The sequence below is a fragment of the Urocitellus parryii genome, chromosome 11, assembly GCF_045843805.1.
Source record: "Urocitellus parryii isolate mUroPar1 chromosome 11, mUroPar1.hap1, whole genome shotgun sequence".
Taxonomy (NCBI): Eukaryota; Metazoa; Chordata; class Mammalia; order Rodentia; family Sciuridae; genus Urocitellus; species Urocitellus parryii.
In genome coordinates, this window is record NC_135541.1 from 111,242,605 (window position 1) to 111,263,610 (window position 21,006).

Consider the following 21,006-nt stretch of genomic DNA (forward strand, 5'->3'; position numbering starts at 1 on the left):
TCCCATCATCATATCCAGACTAGCCCTTCCTTTCCAAACAGTGGTACTTTCGTAATTCTAACCCTAACGTCACCCACTCCCTTCCATTAGCCATCGTTGACGAACAGGTGACCACCTTATAGTTTGGGAGTGAATAAGCAACTGGTTTGTTTTGCAGTTAAATTTAATAACGAATTCAAGAGTCTTGAATTTACTTTGTAAGTCTTGTAAGATCTTATAATTAAATAACTTCTTTTGATTCAGAAGTTTGACCAAACTTGACATTCTGGGAAACGGTTTCTGCACCTCAATCCCCACATTTTCTATCATTTATCTACTTACAAAGTTTGATTTACATGAGGGGAGACACACACACAGAGTGGGGGGAAAGCTTCTTTTGGGGGTGAATTTCGCAAAGCCGATCAGGTTCATTTCAACTAACTTCACTCTGGCTTTGTTACTTATTACCAGAGAGCTTAATTAAAAGATTAATGTTTAACTTTGAGCTTGTATTTTACTCCTGAGCTATATAGGCAGAGAGCTGTTGTTTCCTACCACATCCAGCAGGGAGCCAGGCTGTGTGGGGAACACCACCTTTCCCAAGCACTGGAAGACCTTAGGATCAGGTTTGTTGTGGGGTTCCCCAAGTGTGCTAGAAGCTGGGGGAGGAGATGGAGCTGCAAGGAGCACCCTGCTTGTGTGAGTCATGGTGGGAGCTGACTGTGAGTCCACAAGGCAAGAGCTGTGACAAAGAGGTTCACATGGAGGCTGGCAATGGGGACGCTCATGACGTTGGCAGAGGGAGCCTTGACATTATACAGACAGAGACGGTCAGGTCTAGTGAAGTTAAGTCTAAGAGACACATGGTGGGATATTTGTATGTATTGTTAGGAGGACAAATGGGTCAAAATATGTTCACGTTGGGGGCTAGAGATGTGGCTCAAGCGGTAGCGCGCTCGCCTGGCATGCCTGCGGCCCTGGTTCGATCCTCAGCACCACAAACAAACAAAGATGTTATGTCCGCCAAAAACTAAAAAATAAACATTAAAAAAAATCTCCTCTCTCTCTCTCTCTTAAAAAAAAAATATGTTCACGTGAAAGGATTCTGAAAATCCAAAATGTATAGCCCCTACCCTCAGGTAATATATTGATTACTATTTCTTGACCACAAATAGAAAAAAAAAATAATGTCAAGGCTACTGCTTCTAAAAAGCAAAGTTAGTATTTCTCAAACAACTGAACTGGTGGTGTTTCTTTGGGGATATTCACTTGCTTGGAATTAGGTACAAATTCCCTGCAGTGAAAGAGCCTCTTGGGGTTGTGATCAGGTCAAGGAAAATCAATTTTGGGCAGAATTATATAAGATCAGTAATCAAGATAGGGTGGTATTGATAGAAAGCTAGGGTGGTGTTGGCATAAAGATAACTGAGTGGAACAGGACAGTCTGAAAACAGGACTGAGGGAGAAATGGTTTTTATGGTTGACTACCTCCAAACAGTAGGCAAAGCTCCCAAAGCCTGTACTCTGAACCACTCAGCTTATTATGTCTTTACTAGATCATTTAGTTCTTACAAGCTCTCTTGGGTAGGTAGTAATATTCTACTACTATAGATAGATGAGAACTGAGAGCTTATACAGATAAAGTTGAACATCAGCTGGGTGGTACCATTTGAGAAGTAATGGGAAATATTTCCATATTCCCAAGTTACTCTCCACAGAAAAACACTCTTGTTATACTGTAAGTCACATTAACAAGCAGAGCATGAGGGCTGCAGTCTGGCTTCTTTATATCAGAGACTGAGAAGACATAGGGCTCTTTTTTGCTCTCTAATGTTTAGTATAATGCCTAGATGTTTTAGTTAGGCCAAGTTAGGCTATGTTGTAGTTAAGAATAGACCCCAAAACCTTAGTAGGTTAATGCACAGATATTTTTCTCTTGTTCATATAATATCGGCTAATGCCCCATGCTACTCCTTTCCAGGTGGCAATTGGGGGACCTAAGCTACTGTTATCTTAAAGCTGTACCTTCTGGAGGATGTGACCTTTGGTTTGTTGTAGTAGGAAAAAAGATAGAAGGTCACATACTGACTCCTAAATCTTGGTGGAGAACTAACACATGTCATTCCCACATCCTGCCCATATAACCCTGTAGTATAACCCTGTCTATCTTTCAGCAACCGGGAAGTGTTGGGAGCCCAGGGAGAGCAAGCAGTACCTGCCTCTGCCATCTTGGCTGAGAGCATGCTTTGATGAATTGTGTTGGATGAACTAATAAGCAAATCTGACACTGGGTAAAAATGACAGAATATAAGGTTTTAATCACAGTATTCCTAGAATCTTGGAACAGCTTTCAACTTCAGAGCCATGAAAATGCACCCCCCAACAGGAATGATGAAAGCAGACCTGCCATTTATTGACAACCTACTATAAGGAACAATTCTAGAAACCTTCCATGGCTGTAGGGTTCAGCCTTACAAGGATTCTCATGTGAATATTCTTCTTTCAGAAACTGGTTTTTCATGGAAATATGGTGCGTAACTAGCAAAGCTGAGATTTGAGCCATTAGCCAAGTCACAAAGCATATGAAAGAGTCTATCTTCTCTTCTGCACTGGCTCCCTCAGCCTATCTCCAAAGCTATCTGAATAATAAAATTATCCTATTATCCTGAATAGAATAAGAATATCCTCAACCTTTCAAAACACCATGTAAACACTTGTACCAGTCTCCTAGTGTGCCTTGATTGCCTCTATCCCACTATAGAACCCACACTGTTCAGCATGGCTACCCTTCAAAACTCTACTGGAAAGACATGTGTTTGGAACTCAGAACATGTTTTGCCATGGAAAGAATGCTACTAAAATAATGATCGTATCCTCAGATGACTGAAAATACCCACTTGGTTCACAAAGTAGCAGAAAATTGGCGTATTTGCGATGCAAGTGACTATAAAGCAAACTTACTCTATTGCTAGTTATTAACCAACACTGAGAACTGAAAATTGTGTAATAAATGGTTTCTGTTATTTGTCATGAACATTGATGGTGAGGAACAGCAGTCTTAATTAGAGAAAGAAAGAGCTCGATGGAAATTTTGAAAAAGACTCTTAGATGCCTCTGAGGGTATTTTCAAAGGCTTTTGAAGTTCTTTGCGAGGTCTAATGTGATTTTAGCATATATTGACCTTTTGGATTTTTGCTTCTTGACACAGGGCCTAAGTAACATGGATTTCATCCACCATAATGGAGTTATTTTTGGTTTACAAATGGGCAAGGGAAGGGAATAGAAGAGATTAGGGAGAAGGAAGAAGGAATGAGAAAACCAGCCAAGAGTTTGGAGCCCCTGAAGAAGGAGGAAGAGGCATTATTACGGAAGATGGCTTTTGATGACCAGGTCTGGAAGCAGGGAAAAGAAGTGTTCTGAGAATCTAGTCCTCTCCTCAAAGGTAGATGAATTGTCAAATAATTCCTACTGGAGCCATAAGGTGACACCACAGAGCCAGAACAGCTTGAAAAAAAAAAAAGAAAAAGAAAAAAATAAGGTTGGAGAGAAGGAGCCAAGGCAGGCTGTGAGCACTGAGCTACTCTTTGTTAGCAGATATGTCTAAATAATGTGCTAGTTCCCTCTTTTGCACTTTATAGCTACGGAGTGAATGCTGAGCTAGAATGTTCACATGACTTCATCTATCCAGAGGCCTTTGTGTTTATGGGAAGCACAGGAGAGGATCTGAAGGACCTCAGCTCCCTCTGGTGCCTTGGAATTTAATATGGATTAAACTGAAATATGCAAAGACCCATACCTTTTCCATATGAAGGAACTGAGTTTTAGAGAGAAGCAACGCCTCCACTGATAGAACTATTGTCAGTCACCTTGTCCTCAAAGCAGGCTCCCTGCAGCTGCCACAAACACCAGTGGACGAAGCCAGTTTATTCAATATGTCCCACTTGAAGTGCAGCCTCCTTTGCTGACACTGGCTAAGCGGAATCGGCAGGAGTGGAGGAGGAGGTGGAATGATGGCATCAAGTGTAATAAAGTGAGTTTCTAGGATTCTTTGCTCTAGGCTGAGAAGCTAAATAAGCCAGTTCGGAAAGAGCACTGAGTGTGGAGGAAGGAGACCTGGGCTCGTTTCTTAATCCTGCGGCGAAGCTCAGGCATGTCTCTCCTCTCTGAGGTCTGTCTCAGCTCCATCAAAGGCAGCTGTTTTGTCTTCCAGTGCTGATGGACAGGATCTGTGGTCGTTAGGGCCCGAGGAGACAGGACAGCCTAATTTAGGTCACAGCACTCCAGACTGAGACTCCCATATATATGTCCCCTGACCCAGAACCTCTCAAACTCTTTTGACCCATGACACACAAAGCTCCTAGAGTCAAATTTGTTTGATTTAGTCCCGAGAACCCAAACATCACAATCCTCGTGATAGAACGTGCGTACAGTTCAAGAGAAGTTTCAGTACTGGGAAGGAAAACAGGCAGATGAGAGAGGTGGAGGGCTAGTGGGCTGATGGGGAAGAATTATTCTTACGCAGAACAGAATAAAACAAAGACATGACCATCACGTTGTGGAATGAAGGGGTCCTGAGTCCTTGGCTCACAAAGTGTGAGGGCTCAGAAAGAGGCCAGAGCTGATCCTGGGCTGGAGGAGACCAGGAGTCAATTCTCACATCATCTAACTGGAATGGTGCCTGTCAGACCCACCTTGGGCCCCTTGTTCCCTTCCTGACAGACACATCCTTGGTTCCCTCAGGCCACCCCCATGTCAGGAACATTCTGGTTCCACTTTTACTCTGAGGACTCACTTGCTGTTTGTTATTGGGAATCCAAGTCCTGCCCCTTACCTTATCTCCCCACGTTGAGATCTCCCTGGCTGCTCATCTGCCCCAGTTCTAGTGGCTTTTTCCATTCCTGGGATGATTGCCTTCTGCACCAAGGCTCACAGGGTCCCTGCAGCTCTGGGCCCCTGATCCTTTGGCTAGCATCCAAGCCATTACCAGAAACTTCTGTGGCTGTAATCTCTTTGATAACTCAGCTGACTCTCTGTTCTTTGAAGTCACTATCCTTGAGGCTGAGGAACAGTCATCCCACGTAGGATGAAATTCCGCCAGCCCTTGAGTCATTTAGTGTCTCCAACCTTGTTCCCAGAATGCAGCCTTGATGTTATCTCTGCCATTCCAAAGAAACTTGGCATGAGTTTTAGGAAAGTGGGTCAGGGCTCTTGAAGGACACATCCGGTAGTGCCAAAGATATCCCCCTTAACGTGAGTCATCAGGGGCAGATTTTTGTCCTCCAACCCCCTGCCCACCCTGTCTCCACAACCTGCCCTGAGATTTTCACCCTGAGATTTCCCTTCCATACAGACACCAACTCTGAGAGTGCAGAGTTCCTAATCACATGAATTATTTGAGGTATTCAAAAGAAATCAACTTCTTATGTAGCTGAACTGTATCAGGTCAGATTGCAACACTAAAGAAAGCAAGGTCTTCCTCAAAATGCCCATGAGCTCCAGTCCGAGTCTAGTGTCAGGGAAAAGAGTTTGAACATTAGACTGTTTAGCAACAGGTACCAATGAAGGTCTCTGCCTTTGCACTTTCTTGTCACTGGTCTGCTAATTGAACCTAGTTGTTTATTTTGCTATTAAAAAATAAAGAGCCTGAGAAGGTAAAAGAGGAAAAATGAACCAATGTTCTTAGAATAGGATCTGGTATTTGGTCAATGTGCAAAAAAAAAAAAAAAGATTTTCATAATTTTCCTCCTGTCTCTTAGACAGTTGGAGTAGAAACAAACAGAAGAAAAAACACTGGAATGGAAATGAACTAAAATGAGAGTACAAGAAAACTAGAAGATAACGTCAATCTTCTCTTTAATTTCTGGTGTTTTCTAATCTTGTACGGGCTCAGACTGAAATACACAAAAACATACTGCGCTAAATTCTTCCCTCCCCAATTTAAGGAAAAGCTTTGAACAGCCAAATTATCTTTCTCTTCACCTCTAAGTCTGACATTGTTTCTTTAATAAGAATGATAGACTACTAAGTACTCTACTAAGCTCACATGTTATAACAATAAAAAATGTGCAATTATATTTTTTGGATCCACAAAGTGATTTTAAAATCAATATAACATAATTTATTTGAGCAACTAGTTTGCTTTTCACTCTTGGACTGCAAATGGAGAGCATCATCTGTAGAAGCCACCAAGAGACAGGGTTCCAGAACCCCACCTCCTTTAGTAACTTACTGCCCAATCTTTCACAAGATATTCATTTCCTACACCTCATTCTCTTCAAATGAAAAACAGGGAGATTAATACCCCATTAATTCTAATATTTCACAGGAAAATTGAGAGAAACTACTGGATAGAAGAAAGGCTAAAGAAAGATTATAAATGGTATGAAATCAGATAAAATAGTGTTTGCTATATATAAGGATGTTGGGATTAGTGCTTTATTTCTAAGCAGGGTTCCAACCTTATTTCCAAGCAGTTTTCAAATGACATAATTTACTCTATTCAAGGCAAGTAATTTGGAGTGAGTCTGAGCCATTTCTCCTGGATTATACATAAGCTTTGTGTAGTTTCTGTGCTAGAAATATTCAGGAGAGCATCTGTGAGGTTTTAATGTACAGGATATCGGGAGTTAAAACCTGGTGTGGGGAATTCTCATCCAGTAAAGCAGAGAGATGACATACAGAGAAATGTTCATTCAAGTAGTGGACATGTATGAATGTTTACTCAATGTCATGTACAATCCTAAAGTCCAAGGATAGAGTGTGTTCAGGGTCCCAGGTTTGATGTTTCACTAGGAGGATTCACAGGGCTCTGACTTATTATAGTGAAAAGATTGAAAGCAAATTTAGCAAAGGGAAAGGATCACAGGACAAAATCTGGAGGAAACCAGGTATAAGCTTCCAAGAGTCCACTCCCAGGGGAGTTAGGCAGGATGCACTTAATTCCCCCAGTCCTGCGATGTGAGAATGCATGTACAGAGCTGTCTGCCAAAGCTCATTGGTGACTCAAACCTTAGACTTTCATGCTGGGAGAAGGTCATTTGGTCACTCTGTACCAATACCCTAGACTCCCAGAGGGAAAGCAGGTGGTCAGCATAAATAATGCTGTTTGCACAAACAGTTCACATACAAGGAGCCATTCTTATCAGGGACCCTGTTAAGATGCAAGTTCATGGACACCAGCCAAGGTCTAACCTTGCAGGCAGGACTTAAAAAAATAGCATTCTCGGGCCTGCTATATTAATTCATTTATGCACACAGAAGTATAAACATGTAATTGCAATATAGTTGGATCAATGTAATGATTGATTGGACTAAGGTTGATTGATCCTTCAAGGGTTGGGTAGGAATGAGTTAAATGAGGTACAGATGCTGCGCTTTGTCAGACTCAATTCAGCAGCAGAAGAGCTTCCTGCCCATCCAATGACAAGGCTGTCTATGAAAAGCTCTGCAGCTGTGCTCCACATTCCTCACCCTTTCCTCCATCCGTAACCTACACATCCCAGTGGCTCTTTTTTTCTGAAATATAACTTTCTGTTCAGCCCCTTAGGTTAATGTTACTGGGCTACTTCTCTTTTTGACTTTGCTGGATTTGGGCTTAGCTCGGGATATCCTCAGGCCAGTTCTACTCCTTCTCTACCTCAGCCAAGATATCCAGCACCCCACGTTACATCTAGGCCTTTGGCCCCTTGCCCATTAAAGGAACTAAACCCATTCCTGTTTGAAGTTCTAGTTCCTGGGACCTTTCCCTTTCTTCAGTCAGTCACCTAAAAGCCTTCTAGTTTTTCTTCCAGTCTTAGGCTCAGAAGGGAGTTGGCTGGAGCTTTAAACTTTGGGTTTCTCAGCCTTTCCTTCTGGAATCCTTTCATGTAGGAGCTCTATGTGCTGTGACTGACTGTAGCCACTGCAGTAGCCAGCAGGGACGGATCCCACAGTCCTTGCTCCTGTTAAAAAATTGAACTAATGATCTCAAACTCTACCCTCTTTCTTGTTTCTGGGACGATTGTATCAGAAGTACCAAGCTCCAGGTTTGTAGGTTCAGACTGGATGTGAATAAATAGAAGCAACATGTACCATTTTTTCCTGGCCTCAACATTATAAAAAATAACAAAGAGATAGGAAATGATATTTTGTTGTCCTAATGATATAAAGGAATGTGTTTAATGTTCCGGCCAAGGAGTGAACAACAACAACAACAAAAAAACCCAGCTGCCTCCCCACCCCCCTATTTCACCCACAGCCTCAGGTCATTCAAATATCTGAGGTTCCTGGGAGCTCCCATTAGTACCAGTTCATTCCCTATTTTTCCTCTTGGGGAAAAGCCAACAAGAAATGAGTCTGGTGAAGCAGTTAGGAAGCAGGACCTGGAAAACTCCAAGTGCTATGATATGGATGCGTTGAAAGACCAGATTTATGAACAGGCTTGCATTTTAGATTATCTCAGGAAGCTGCAGGGAGATGAGATGAAGAGCGGGTCTGGAGGCAAGAAACAAAATAAAAAGTTTTTTGGTAATAATCTCTTAAGAGGTGGTAGGGTCTCAACTTGATCTAGAGCAGTGTGTACTTTGTAGGGGATGCACATGAGGGACATTTAGAAGACAAAATAATTCAGACTTAGGAATGGGTGTGGGACATAGAGGACTAATGCGTGGCTCCCTGCCTTCTGGCTTAGAGATCATGCCCTGGACAGTAATTCCTTTAAATTAAAGAACAAGGGAGATCAATATTGCACCCCAGCAATTTCACACCACAGTCCCCCTTTACTCTCTCTTTTACATCTGAAGTGCTCTTATGAGGCTTGTTTCGGTTTGTTTTTTTTTTTTTGAAGGTCCAGAAATGCCATTGGTGTGTTTGAAAGACTTTAAAGCACATGCCCGAGAGCGGCTGTCGAAGTCATCTTGGGATTTTATTGAAGGAGTGGCTGATGAAGGCATCACACGGGACGAGAACATTGCAGCATTTAAAAAGTCTGTTCTTTCATATTCTTCTTATTGTTAAACTAAAGTGCATTGGTTGGGAGCTCCTTAGGTATTGGTAGTGCTGGCTTCTGCCTCTGAATAAGAAGGAATAATCAAGATATAGAAATATGGGTTTTTGTTGTGGTGATTTTTTTGAGCGGGGGGGGGGTTAGGAGAGGCAGAGGGGGAAGAGGGTTGGAGAGAAGATGGAGAGAGAATTTATCTTAGAACAAACACAAGTGAGTCATCCTTCCTTTGTATTCCAGTAATTTTGCAACCCGAAAAGATAGGACAGAGTCCCAGGAAGACCAGCCAGAGGGCAGGAAGCCCAGATGCTCTGAGCTCATAGACTTCTATCTTGGAGGAGAAAATGTAAGACAGGAGAGTGGACTTGGGTTTGGAGAAAATATGAAACTCAGAAAGTCTCCAGGATGATAGAAGATTGTTTTAAGGAAAAATAGGTAGACTTGAAAAACAGGGGATAGAGCATGGATCAGCCAACAATAGCTACAAACGGAGTCTGGTTCACCACCTATTTTTTGTTTGTATTGAAAAAAAACTGGGAATGGTTGTGCATTTTTAACCATTTGGGGCAAAAAGCCAAAAAGAAGAAGATATGTAAAATTTACAGATGTGTCACTTAGAAATGGGATACATTCTGTGAATTACATTGTTAAAGAATCTCATCATTGTGCAAACATTGTAGAGTGTATTTATACAATAAAAGATGGATCCAGTGTCACTAGGGGATATAATCTCATGTGACCTTTCTCATATATAGGGTCTATTGTTGACTGAATCGTCATTATATGGAACATGAATACATATAAACTTCAAATCTTAGTGTCCATGAATGAAGTTTTTATTGAAATACAGTCATACTTAGTCATGTACTATTGTCTGTGGCTACTTTTTTTACTTTAAGAACAGAGATGAATAATTCTGATGGAGACCATCTGACCCTAAAACTCTAGAATATTTACTATGTGACTCTTTAAAGAGAGTTTGCCAACCTCTGTGATAGAAAAGTCAGGAGAAAACTGCAAAATGGAACACCAAGTGAACATTCTATTCTGTACTTTCATACTTAGCTGGAACAACACTGCACACTTTGAATGCTTCATCTCAGTTTGTCTTCACAAAAGTGTTAGTAAATTGAATCATGACTCCTATTTCACTGGTGAAGTAACTGAGACTCACTTCCTCAAGAGTATTTTGAGAAACTCTAAGTTTTTGAACAGAAACAATAATAATTCATGAAAAACTAAAAGTTTGGGAGGCTCAGTTTAGGAGGCTTTTAAGTTGAGTTTAAGACTCAACTTAAAATTATATTTTACAGATGTATTTATGTATCATTCTCCTATCTTTTTCTAAAGTAGTACTTAAGTCAAATAATCAAATGAATTAGCATCCTCCAACACAGCCATGATTATTTTCTGGTATTTGTCTTCTCTTGGTGGCTCCTTCATACTTTCTAGGGAATTCTTTCTTTCCCAGAAGGAAATGAGCCTGGAACTTCTATCTCTTCTTTCCCTTTCTAATCCTTGTTATGATGGATCAATCAAGTTGTCCCACCACTGATGACTCTAGTCAGGCACAGACTCTGCAAACAGCAAGGTGGGGCCTGGCATGGAGCCTTGTGCACTAGCAGTTTAGAGAAGGTGGGGTTTGTGTGGGAACTGGACGTTGGGATCAGCTGCCCAGAGATGAGGCCCCTGCAGGACCCACACTGCTCACTCAGGATCGGTCAAGTGAACTCACCAAGTATTCACGGGACCTAGACTGGCTTAGATAGAGCTGCACCAGGAATCAGGGGGCCCCATGACCATGCTGAAGCATCATCACACCCATAGAACTTTTGTCTACCACAGAATCCGCCTCCGTCCCCGGTACCTGCGAGATGTGTCAGAGGTGGACACCAGGACCACCGTCCAAGGGGAAGAGATCAGTGCCCCCATTTGCATCTCGCCCACAGCCTTTCACGGCATGTTCTGGCCCGATGGAGAAGTGAGCACAGCCAGAGGTATGAACTAACCCCATCTCAACGCTTCCTTTCCAGAAGGCCAGATGTGTCCAGGAGGCCTCCTCAGAACAACAGCAGGGAGCTTCAGGACTCCTCATAGAAAGGCCTTAGGGACGGCAATCTGACTGGAAGGTGGGAAAAGGAGTGCTTAAAGCTGTTGGTATAACCTTTCACCTAATGCTGAGAAAACACCCAGCACTCGTGATAGCAAACAGAGTGAAGGGAGGACCACAGATAAAGAGGCGTGTGCTAAGATCCCACCAAGTTGTCACTTAGAAGAAGGGTGCTGGCCTGATGAACCACACTCTCTTTGGGGAAAGGAATGCTCCATGAGTAGACCCTGAGGATGGCCCCAAGGGTAGGTCTGTCTGGCTCTTTAGGGACCAGGTATGGGGCTGAATGATGAACGTCTGAATTTAGGGTGAAGAGAAAATTATGACGTTAGGTTCTAACACAAGGCCTTGTAGGTTTCCCTTGTGTAAATGTTCCATTTCCCTTCTCCTCAACTGACCTTATCATCTTCTTTAACAAAAAATTGTTTGTTTGTTTGTTTACTGTGTATTTATCCTTCCTAGTAACTTCCATGTCTTCCACCAATACCAATAATAATATAATAATATTAATATCAATAATAAAAATGAGAAGAGTTGGGAATAAAAATCCTCTGGAGATTCTGTAATCTTCACTCTAGGCTGAATCTCTTTTGTTTTGTTTTTAGTTATCCAGAGTTTCTTTGGGGTCTTTTCCTTTGACTCCGTGATACAGAGATAACAAGTCCAAGTATTCTAGAGCTAAAAGTAACATAGCCAGGTCTGGCTGAATTGAAACATGAATTTCCTATAAGAATTTGAATAGTTTATTAAATCTACACAGTTGAAGATATTGGTTTGAGAATGAGGTACCTCCCATTGACATGAGATACTGCTATTAATTTTTGGTTAGGCCAAATTTTCTGCCCATCGTCTGTAACATTAGTGACATTAGTGACATTAACCTGTTGGAGAAGCTCCCTGAAGGACTGAATGTAGGAAGTGAGAAATATTCAGTTCTGCGGTAGCGGTGACATCAATATCATCACCATTGTCACCATCAACCTCCTTATCACTAGCATCTGTGCAGTATGTCCCTTTGCAATTTAAAGAATGCTTCCATATCTAGCATGTTATTTAGTCTCCCAACAAAAGACAGATATTATTCTTTCCCCTATTTTATGGATAAAGTAAATGAGACTCAAGGTCACACAGCAAGGAAGCAGTAGTAGAGCCAGTACTCTTCTATTTGTGATATCCTGATGTTTCTACTCCACAGTTTAGGCTTTTTCACCAGAATTGTGTTTCCCTTCCTCTGGCCTCTGTAATTCTCTTCCTTCATTAAGGGGAATTCGTAAGAAGCCTCCTTTCTTATCTGAAGACTGTAATGTATCCAACATGGTTCTGGGGATTAAATGATATCTCTAGCTGGAAACATTTTATGATAGGCCACAGGACTTGTAAGACAGATGGTACAGAAGAGGGACAAGAACAGCTTTAGGCCTCTCCGTCTGATCAAGCTGTCTCCAGTCCCTGCCCTACAGGGAAACAGAATGAAGTCAAGTTTTATCTTCACATCCAGGGCAAGCTGGCCAGGGGCAGCGTGGACTCCGAGGGCCTCTCACAACAGTCCAGAATTCCTGTGCTCTCCAACCTGAGTCATGTCCTTTGCTTTGCAGCTGCCCAAGCAGCTGGCATCTGTTACATCACCAGCACATTTGCCACCTGTACCCTTGAAGATATTGTCGCTTCTGCTCCCAAAGGCCTCCGATGGTTCCAACTCTATGTGCAGTCAGACTGGCAGCTAAACAAACAGCTTATCCAACGAGTAGAATCCCTGGGTTTCAAAGCTTTGGTGATCACAGTGGATGCACCCATAGTTGGCAAAAGGCGAGAGGACATTAGAAATCAGTTGGACCTGATGAAGAGCTTACAGCTAAAGAACCTTCGGCCACCTACAGAGGTAGGAAAGATACCAGATTCAGCATGCAGGCAGTACAGAAGCCAAAATTCCTTCCTTCTTTCCTCCTTCCCTCCCATCTTCCTTTCCATAATTTTTTTTTTGAGTGCCTGTCCTATGCCAGACACTAGGGATGCAGCTGTTCAATAAGAATATCTGATTTCTTCTCTGTAAACAAGCAGAAAATAAGACCAATGTTCTCACTTCTGGAGCTTCCTAACTTGAACACTTCTGAACACCAGCAGTATTCAGGCTAGAATTGGATGTTGAGAAATAAGAAATCCCTAGGAAGGAATTTAGCAGGATTAGGAGAGTAAATTAACGTCATCCAACATTTTCTACGTCAAGGCATACTTAGGAGAAGATAATTGTACATGGTACACATAGATAAACTAGTTCTCTGAAGAGTATGTTCACGGTCAAGATGACTGGCCAGCCAGTTTAGCCTAGCCCAGGCTCCACCTTGCCAAAACTAAGGAGTCGGTATCTCTGCACACTTAGAATATCACACTCTGGAACATCAGAGTGCTGCACACTCATCTGCTTGGAATCTTTGAATGAAGTGACTACTTAATTAAGTGGGCACTTCCTTCATTAAAAGCTTATATTTGAATGGGATGGAGTACTCCAGAGAGGGAATACCATGGTAAAGTTGGAATCCCTTGACTGACTGTCATAGAGGTGGTAAGGACAGCCTTTTCAGCCAATGGGCAGCTGTGATACCCAGCCAAGATACTCAGCAGCTCTCCTTCACCACAAATTGACTATCAGGTACTCTGGAAACTTTATCCCAAAAAAATCAGGTACATTAGGATTTATGGGTATTTGATGCTCATAGTGAGTCAACTGTAAAATTGGGAAATAACCTGAGTTAGATTCTTGAATTATTGCTTAAGTCTTAGTCTGTGAATATCTCAACCATAAAAATGTCAAACTGACCAGTAAATATGTCTGCTTATCCATTTCATATTATAAACTCTGAACTCTTTGTAAAAGGACCTTATCTTATCTTTTTTAAAAATTTTTTTGTGTCCTAATATTTTATCGTAATTATTAAGCAAGGACATAACCAGTGGTTAATGAATAAGCAACTGAAGTAAAAATTCTTTCATACAGATTTTGTTAGGAAAACAGAAGCATTTTGGATTTCTTTCTTTTTCTTTTCAAGCTTATAAACGGCAGCTCTCCAAATGCATTTCTTCTTTGGAATACACCAAGCAGTCTTACAGGAGTTCAGGACTAAGACTTGGCTTTTTATTCCCCACAGAGAAATTCCGTGCCTTGTATCCAGTCGCCTCCCATCAGTACATCTTTCTGCTGGGATAACCTCTCTTGGATTCAGAGTATAACTCAACTCCCCATCATCCTCAAAGGGATTTTGACAAAAGAGGATGCAGAGTTAGCAGTGGAGCACAATGTCCGTGGCATCATTGTTTCTAACCATGGTGGGAGGCAGCTTGATGAGGTCTCTGCTTCAGTAAGTAGGATGATCTCAGAGGGAGGGAAGGAGGTGTGATTGTGAGGCTGTGTGTGTGTGTGTGTGTGTGTGTGTGTGTGTGTTTGTGTCCACCTCAAAACCCTCTGTGCAATCTGGTGCCATTACCCTCTCCCTTACCCCAGTGCCCCCATGATCTTAAGGACTGTTAATCATTACAGTAGTCTAGTGTGTACCAGACTATTTTTTACAAGCTTTGCAAGTATTATCCCTATGTCTTTTGACCGTGCTGCAAGACAGGCATATCCTTATTTTACAGATGGGGATACTGGAGTTAAAAGATGTCAAGTAACTTCTTCAGGTTCACATGGATAACATGGTTGAGGTAGAATCAGAGAGATTTTTCAAAGGAATGAAACTTCCCGCCTGCTGTAAAGAAGCATTCAGATTGAAGACTGCATGTCTGCATTGTTTATAGCCCCATGTTTTCCCATCTGATACATCCCAGGAAGGGGCAGTGCTCACTTAAGCTAATAAGTAACTGTCTTTCACCTTAAAACCAAAAATCACCCTCAATGAATTCATTACTAAAATCTACAACAGCCTATAATTTTCTTCCCAAACCCATGAACTTATGTTCATTATAGATGGGGTTTATAAGAAGATAACCAGGAGAAGGGAGGCAGAATATTTAAATATTAAAAAGAATATTTAAATGGGAATTAGTTGTTGATTGATTGATTTTCATGGAGATGTGTATTTTATCTTTTTTCAAAAGGTTGTTTTATTGTTATTTGACTTGTATTAAGAAAGGGAAGTGAAGCTTTTTTTATCCTAAGTTTTTTTGGGGAGCAAAACATGCAGATAAATTATAAAATACACATAAGAAAAAAGGAAAAGATAAAAATCACCCAAATTTCATCTCTGTCATTAATGTCAATATTTTTGTTACTTCTTTTTAAAAATATTTGTTCTTTTAGGTATTTGGTACCTTTATTTTTTAGAGAGAGAGAGAGAGAATTTTTTAAATATTTATTTTATAGTTTTCGGTGAACACAACATCTTTATTTTATTTTTATGTGGTGCTGAGGATCGAACCCAGCGCCCTGCGCATGCCAGGCGAGCGCGTTACCGCTTGAGCCACATTCCCAACCCCGGTATTTGGTACTTTTGTCATCAATTTTCTTAATGCAAATACTTTTTCTATTTAAATACATAACATTTTGTAATTTCCTTTTTTATTTAACAATGAATTAAGAGCAACTTTTTGTTTCAATAAATATTCTCCTTGTATTTTTAATAGTGTGTCATATGAATGGACAATTTATGTAACTAATATCCTATTGTCCATCATCTGCATTGCTTCCAATCTCAATATTTAATGCATTGGTGACCATCCTTAAGGTTAAAGTCTTTAGCATATTCTCAATTACTTCTTAAAGATAAATTCCAGGAAGTAGAAATGCTGCAGCAGCCCTTTGGCATGTTCCAAGATTTGTGATGTTTGGAGGGATCAGGTGTCAATCACTCTTCCCCTCCTTTCCCTGGTAGAAAGCACAGGCATGGCCAGCCCACAGGGGGAACATAACTCTATGTGCACTTGATTGTGGCTTTTTGGTAAAAGCTGGACTGAATGAATTGGTCAGGCCTCCTATTTTCCATCCCAAATCTTTTATTTTTTATTAATTCATTCTTTTTAGTTTTACATGATAGCAGAATCCATTTTGATATGATTATACAAGCATGACACATATTTTATTCTAGTTATGATCCCATTCTTATGGATGTACATGATGGTGGGATTCACTGTGCTGTTTTCATATATGTACATGGGAAAATTATGTCAGATTCACTTCACTTTCTTTCCTTTTCCTATCTCCCCTCTCTTCTCTTCATCCCCCATTGTCTAATCTATTGAACTTCTCTTCTTCCCCTCATCCCCCACACTTATTGTGGGTTAGCTTCCACATATCACAGAAAACATTTCACCTTTGGCTTTGGGGTCTGGCTTATTTCACTTAGCACGAAGTCTCCAGATGCATCAGTTTGCCGGCAAATGTCATAAAGTCATTCTTATTTATGGCTCAGTGATACTCCCAACTCTTGACCTGTAACCGTAAGAGAAAGTGGGTCTGCAGTGCACACATTGAGCTCTCACCCAGCTCCTGCAAGGATGCCCACAGGCCTACTTCTCACACATCCAGCCATTAACAGAACAGAGAATGCAAAATCCTTGCAGGCTCCTGAATTGCCCAAATGTGCTTACCAGATAGAAGCAGAAGGCAAGAACCTACCACCCACAAGCAGCAAGCAGGGTAGAAAGCAGGCTACTGATGGAAAACTAAGACAAGCATTATACCATAGGTGACAGGCTCTCATTAATCCATTTAGCTAGTCCTACTCCCTTGGAGGACTGAGTAATGAGTGTAGAAAGAGACCAACTAATCTCCCACTGTACTTCCTCAATAGGGAACAAGAACTGGCTAACACACTGAGCCAGAGAGAGATTTAGGAGCATTCCTCCCTCAAACTATGCTGATCAACCATTTTTAAAAAATCATTCAAATACAAGTTTATCCAGGGACAGCATCCAGAGAGGTGTGAGGCTAGTGAGATGTTCACCTGGATTCCAAACTTTAAGCAGGTACTAAAGGACTTAGTAAGATAAATATTTCAATACACTATTTAAAAAAAATTGAAAAATTAATGCAAAAGAATCTGCAATGAACAAGATATCCATATTTTAAATAAAGACAGGATCTGCCCCCACATCTACATAACCCTGTCTCACTTATTTCACCTTGATCCTTACCCTGGATCCAAGAACATTTTATTTACACAAATAAATCCTCACAAATCAGAATTTACCTTTTTTTTGTTTTATTAAATGTTTTTACTAGTACATTATAATTATACATAATAGTGAGGGTTATTTTAATATAATAATACATGCACAGAATATAACTTTTTCCATTTCGGTCCCTAGTACTTCCTCTTTCCGTCTGCTCCTTTTGCTACTTGTTCCCCTTCCTCTCTCTACTGGTCTTCCTTCTATTTATTGATTGATTTTTAAATTAATGCTTCATAGATATACATGAAGGTGAAATTCACTGTGGTGTATCATGTATGTACATATAGCATCATTTGGTCAATTTTTTGAGAGAGAGAGAGAGAGAGAGAGAGAGAGAGAGAGAGAATTTTTTAATATTTATTTTTTAGTTTTTTCGGTCGACATAACATCTTTGTTTGTATGTGGTGCTGAGGATGGAACCCGGGCCCCATGCATGCCAGGCAAGTGCGCTACCGCTTGAGCCACATCCCCAGCCCCTGGTCAATTTCTTTCTGCAGATCCTCCCTTTTTTTTAATTAGATATTTCAATATCATTTATCTGATATTTTTTTTTTTGGTGCCCTCGTAAGTTTTCTGCCTGTGGCAAGTCCCTTACTCTCCCCAGGCTGATGCCAGCCCTATAATACCTGATATATTTTGAATATAGATCCCACCTCTATGAGGTTCCATATCTAATGTCCTTGTGTTTCTAGGGGGCAGGATAAGTCAGCTGTTGTCCTTGGGAGTCTCCATTGAATATCCTGATCTGGCCTATTAAAAACAAACTCTAAAAACCACACTGTACCCTTCGCTGAAATTCATTCCCTCTTGGACTTCCAAACTTATTGTCAATTCCCTTGTCCAATATGGCGAGAGGGGTTGTCTGTACAAATACTTTTATTTCTTTTTCACAACATCATTTGAAATATTCCAAATAATACTTGGACATGAATTTTCTCCGGTTGTTCTATGTGAGTCCAAAATATATTCAATCAACCCCTTTGTTTGTAAATTAAAGGCACAAATTTTCTCACTAGTTTATTAGGCTGCTCAGTCTCAAGCCAGGTAGAATTCTGATGAGTTCCTCTGCAACACAAGGCCCACGAGAGCCCAATTTCAAGTCCTCTTTTCTGGCATCCCTCAGTGAAGCACTAGCAAGAACCCCGAGGTAGTTCAGAACTCCCTCCCCAGGATCCTCTTGCTAAAATCCTGAGGGGCCTGCTACCATCCTCCTCATAGACTTGGAAGTGCCAGGAGCCTAGAGTGGCCTTGGGTCTTGTAGAGTCAAGGCCTATCAGCCTCAGTGGCTGGAAATGAAGTGATTAGATAAGATAGAAAATTCAGGGGAGAAATGCAGCCAAAGTGATAAGCTGATTTTGTTCTGTCTTTGGAAGGCTTGCACTTGACTTTCACAACACTGCTGTTGTTGTATTCTTCTTTCCATTTCTCAGATAAACTGTGAGGGAGTTAGGGACCAGTTGGCCAAACTAGTGGAGGGCACCTACCCCTCCACACACACTCCCTGAAAGTCAAAAGAGAAGTCCCTGCAGTCACGTGTCTGTCTCCTTTTCAGATTGATGCTCTGACAGAAGTGGTGACTGCTGTAAAAGGGAAAATTGAAGTCTACCTCGATGGCGGGGTCCGAACTGGTACCGATGTGTTGAAAGCTCTGGCCCTTGGAGCTAAGTGCATTTTTCTTGGGAGACCAATCCTCTGGGGTCTTGCCTATAAGGTAAGAGTGGCACAATGTGAATCAGTGGGAAGATACAGAGATTCTTGCTCATTTCCATGCTTTTCTGTGGTTCATCCTCCACCCTCACCATTTTTGAAGTGCCCGAGGATAATCACACCTCATCCACTGCTCCACATGCCCTCTGATGCGGGCCACAAACTTTCAAGAGCTCTCATCTCTGACTTTTCCTTCTTGCTTTCATTTATTCCCCAGATAATTCTAATGTCCTAGATATTCTTCCACATCCCTGCCATAGTTCTCACTATATCCACTGTTCCTACCCAGCAGATGGTCAGAAAGTTCCTTCAAGTCTCTTTTGGGGCCTCTGCCCTTTCTGTCTTGGGAGCAGGGTGAAGATGGTGTTGAGGAAGTTTTAAACATTTTAAAAACTGAGTTCCACACTTCCATGTCACTTATAGGTAAGTTTTTTTTTATTTTTATTATTATTTTTTTCTGGATTTGGGGCTTTAAGTGGGAGATCTGTAGAACAGAAACAAGAGCCCTTCCCTTGAATGAGTTCTTTCCTAGCTGTCCAGAAGAGAGAACAGGGAAGAACTGTCCTAGACAAAGATCAAGCATTATTCTCTGCCAGTGGTAACCCAGAACTTTCCACAAGCTCATTGCAATTTCTGGAGAGGGTCACCTCTGTCTCTAAATTCCTGATTCTGAGTTCAGTTCACAGGCTGTCTGCAGATCCCATGCCTGTTGTTTGTGTTCAATTCAATCACCCCAGAAACTCAACCCTTTTATTTGTTTCTATTTTTAGAAAAAGATTCTCTCATTGGTTAATATTTTGGTAATAGATTTTGCTAATATTACGTTTGGGAGTTGAAGGTGTATACACATCATAGATATGGAAAGAACTTGAAGTTCAAAATCACGCTGATTGTTATTAAGTTCTTTCAGTCTTCGAATTACTAGGGACTTCTTTCTGTCTACCGGAGTCCACAGCTCTCTAGTCTCACACCACCGTGCTAGCTTCTCTTTCTCCCTTCTTTTTTCACTTTTTGCCTGAAAAGACTCTTTTGAATTCCTGTATGCAATCTCTACTATAGTCCTCATTTTGCATATTAATTAAGATCTTCTGCTAATAAAGATCTTTTTCCTTTGACAGAATTTTGCATTAAAAGCAGCTGGTGTAGGGGGGACTCAGCCCACCTCCTACACTATCCCTGAGTCTGTCCCTCCTTAGCAATTGCTTTCAACACTCCTGTACCTTATCAAAATTTAGATAAAGTTCAAAGATATCTACAGTACGCAAGGATAATTTTTTAAAATACTAAAATAGAGTTTTTACCCTGACATTTTGAAATGTTAAAACATGACATGGTAATGGCATCATAAAATAATTTCCAATGCAATCAGAATTAAATGATTCATTCTGTGCACATAATATTTTATCAGGGACTGGAAATATAGCTCAGTTGGTAGAGTGCTTGCCTTGCATGCACAAGACCCTGGGTTCAACCCCCAGCACAATACACACACCCACATACACACACACAAATGTGTGTGTATATTGTGTATGTGTGTGTGTGTGTGTGTGTGTGTGTATTCCTGGGCTAGACACTTTCTGCATGAGCCTCTAAATCATCATCTTTTTCCCAATGCTTCATCCCGTGCCTGTGAAATGAGAGAACCAAGCTTTGTAACCATCTGGTTCTTTCAGGCTGCCGGTCAGTTGCCGAGATCAATCGTGACCTGATCCAGTTCTCCAGGTTGTAAGGAACCACTGAGACTGCCTGCAGGAGGAAGGCAAGCCCCCTACACGCTGTGCGGTGATGTCCTGCCCAGGCTCCATCCCGTCCAGTGGCTCATGCCCTGCCCCCTCAAGTTCTTCATCCCTGTACTTTCCAGTGCTCCAAACCCCCAATCCTCCTCAAATGCCCCCTTCTTTGCTTCCCTGCCTTTCATACCTTGTTCTCTTGGCTAAAATTCTCCCTGAAATAAAATATCTTTAAAAAGCAGGTTGGCAATAATTGAAACAACTAGCGTGTTATATTTTTCACATATCCTATGCATCTCTAGGAAATAACTGTGGAACTTTGTACTCTAGAAAGAGAG

General features: G+C 41.2%; 1 protein-coding gene across 1 annotated transcript; it reads left to right on the forward strand.

The window, feature by feature from the left end:
• The first annotated feature begins 539 nt into the window (after positions 1-539).
• Positions 540-20,859, forward strand: Hao2 (hydroxyacid oxidase 2). The gene is made up of 8 exons (XM_026413714.2): positions 540-605; positions 8,804-8,942; positions 10,805-10,956; positions 12,665-12,948; positions 14,213-14,422; positions 18,784-18,942; positions 19,292-19,361; positions 20,612-20,859. The coding sequence occupies exons 2-8, from the start codon at positions 8,812-8,814 to the stop codon at positions 20,665-20,667; spliced, it is 1,062 nt and encodes a 353-aa protein (XP_026269499.2). The 5' UTR covers positions 540-605; positions 8,804-8,811; the 3' UTR covers positions 20,668-20,859.
• Positions 20,860-21,006: the final 147 nt, after the last annotated feature.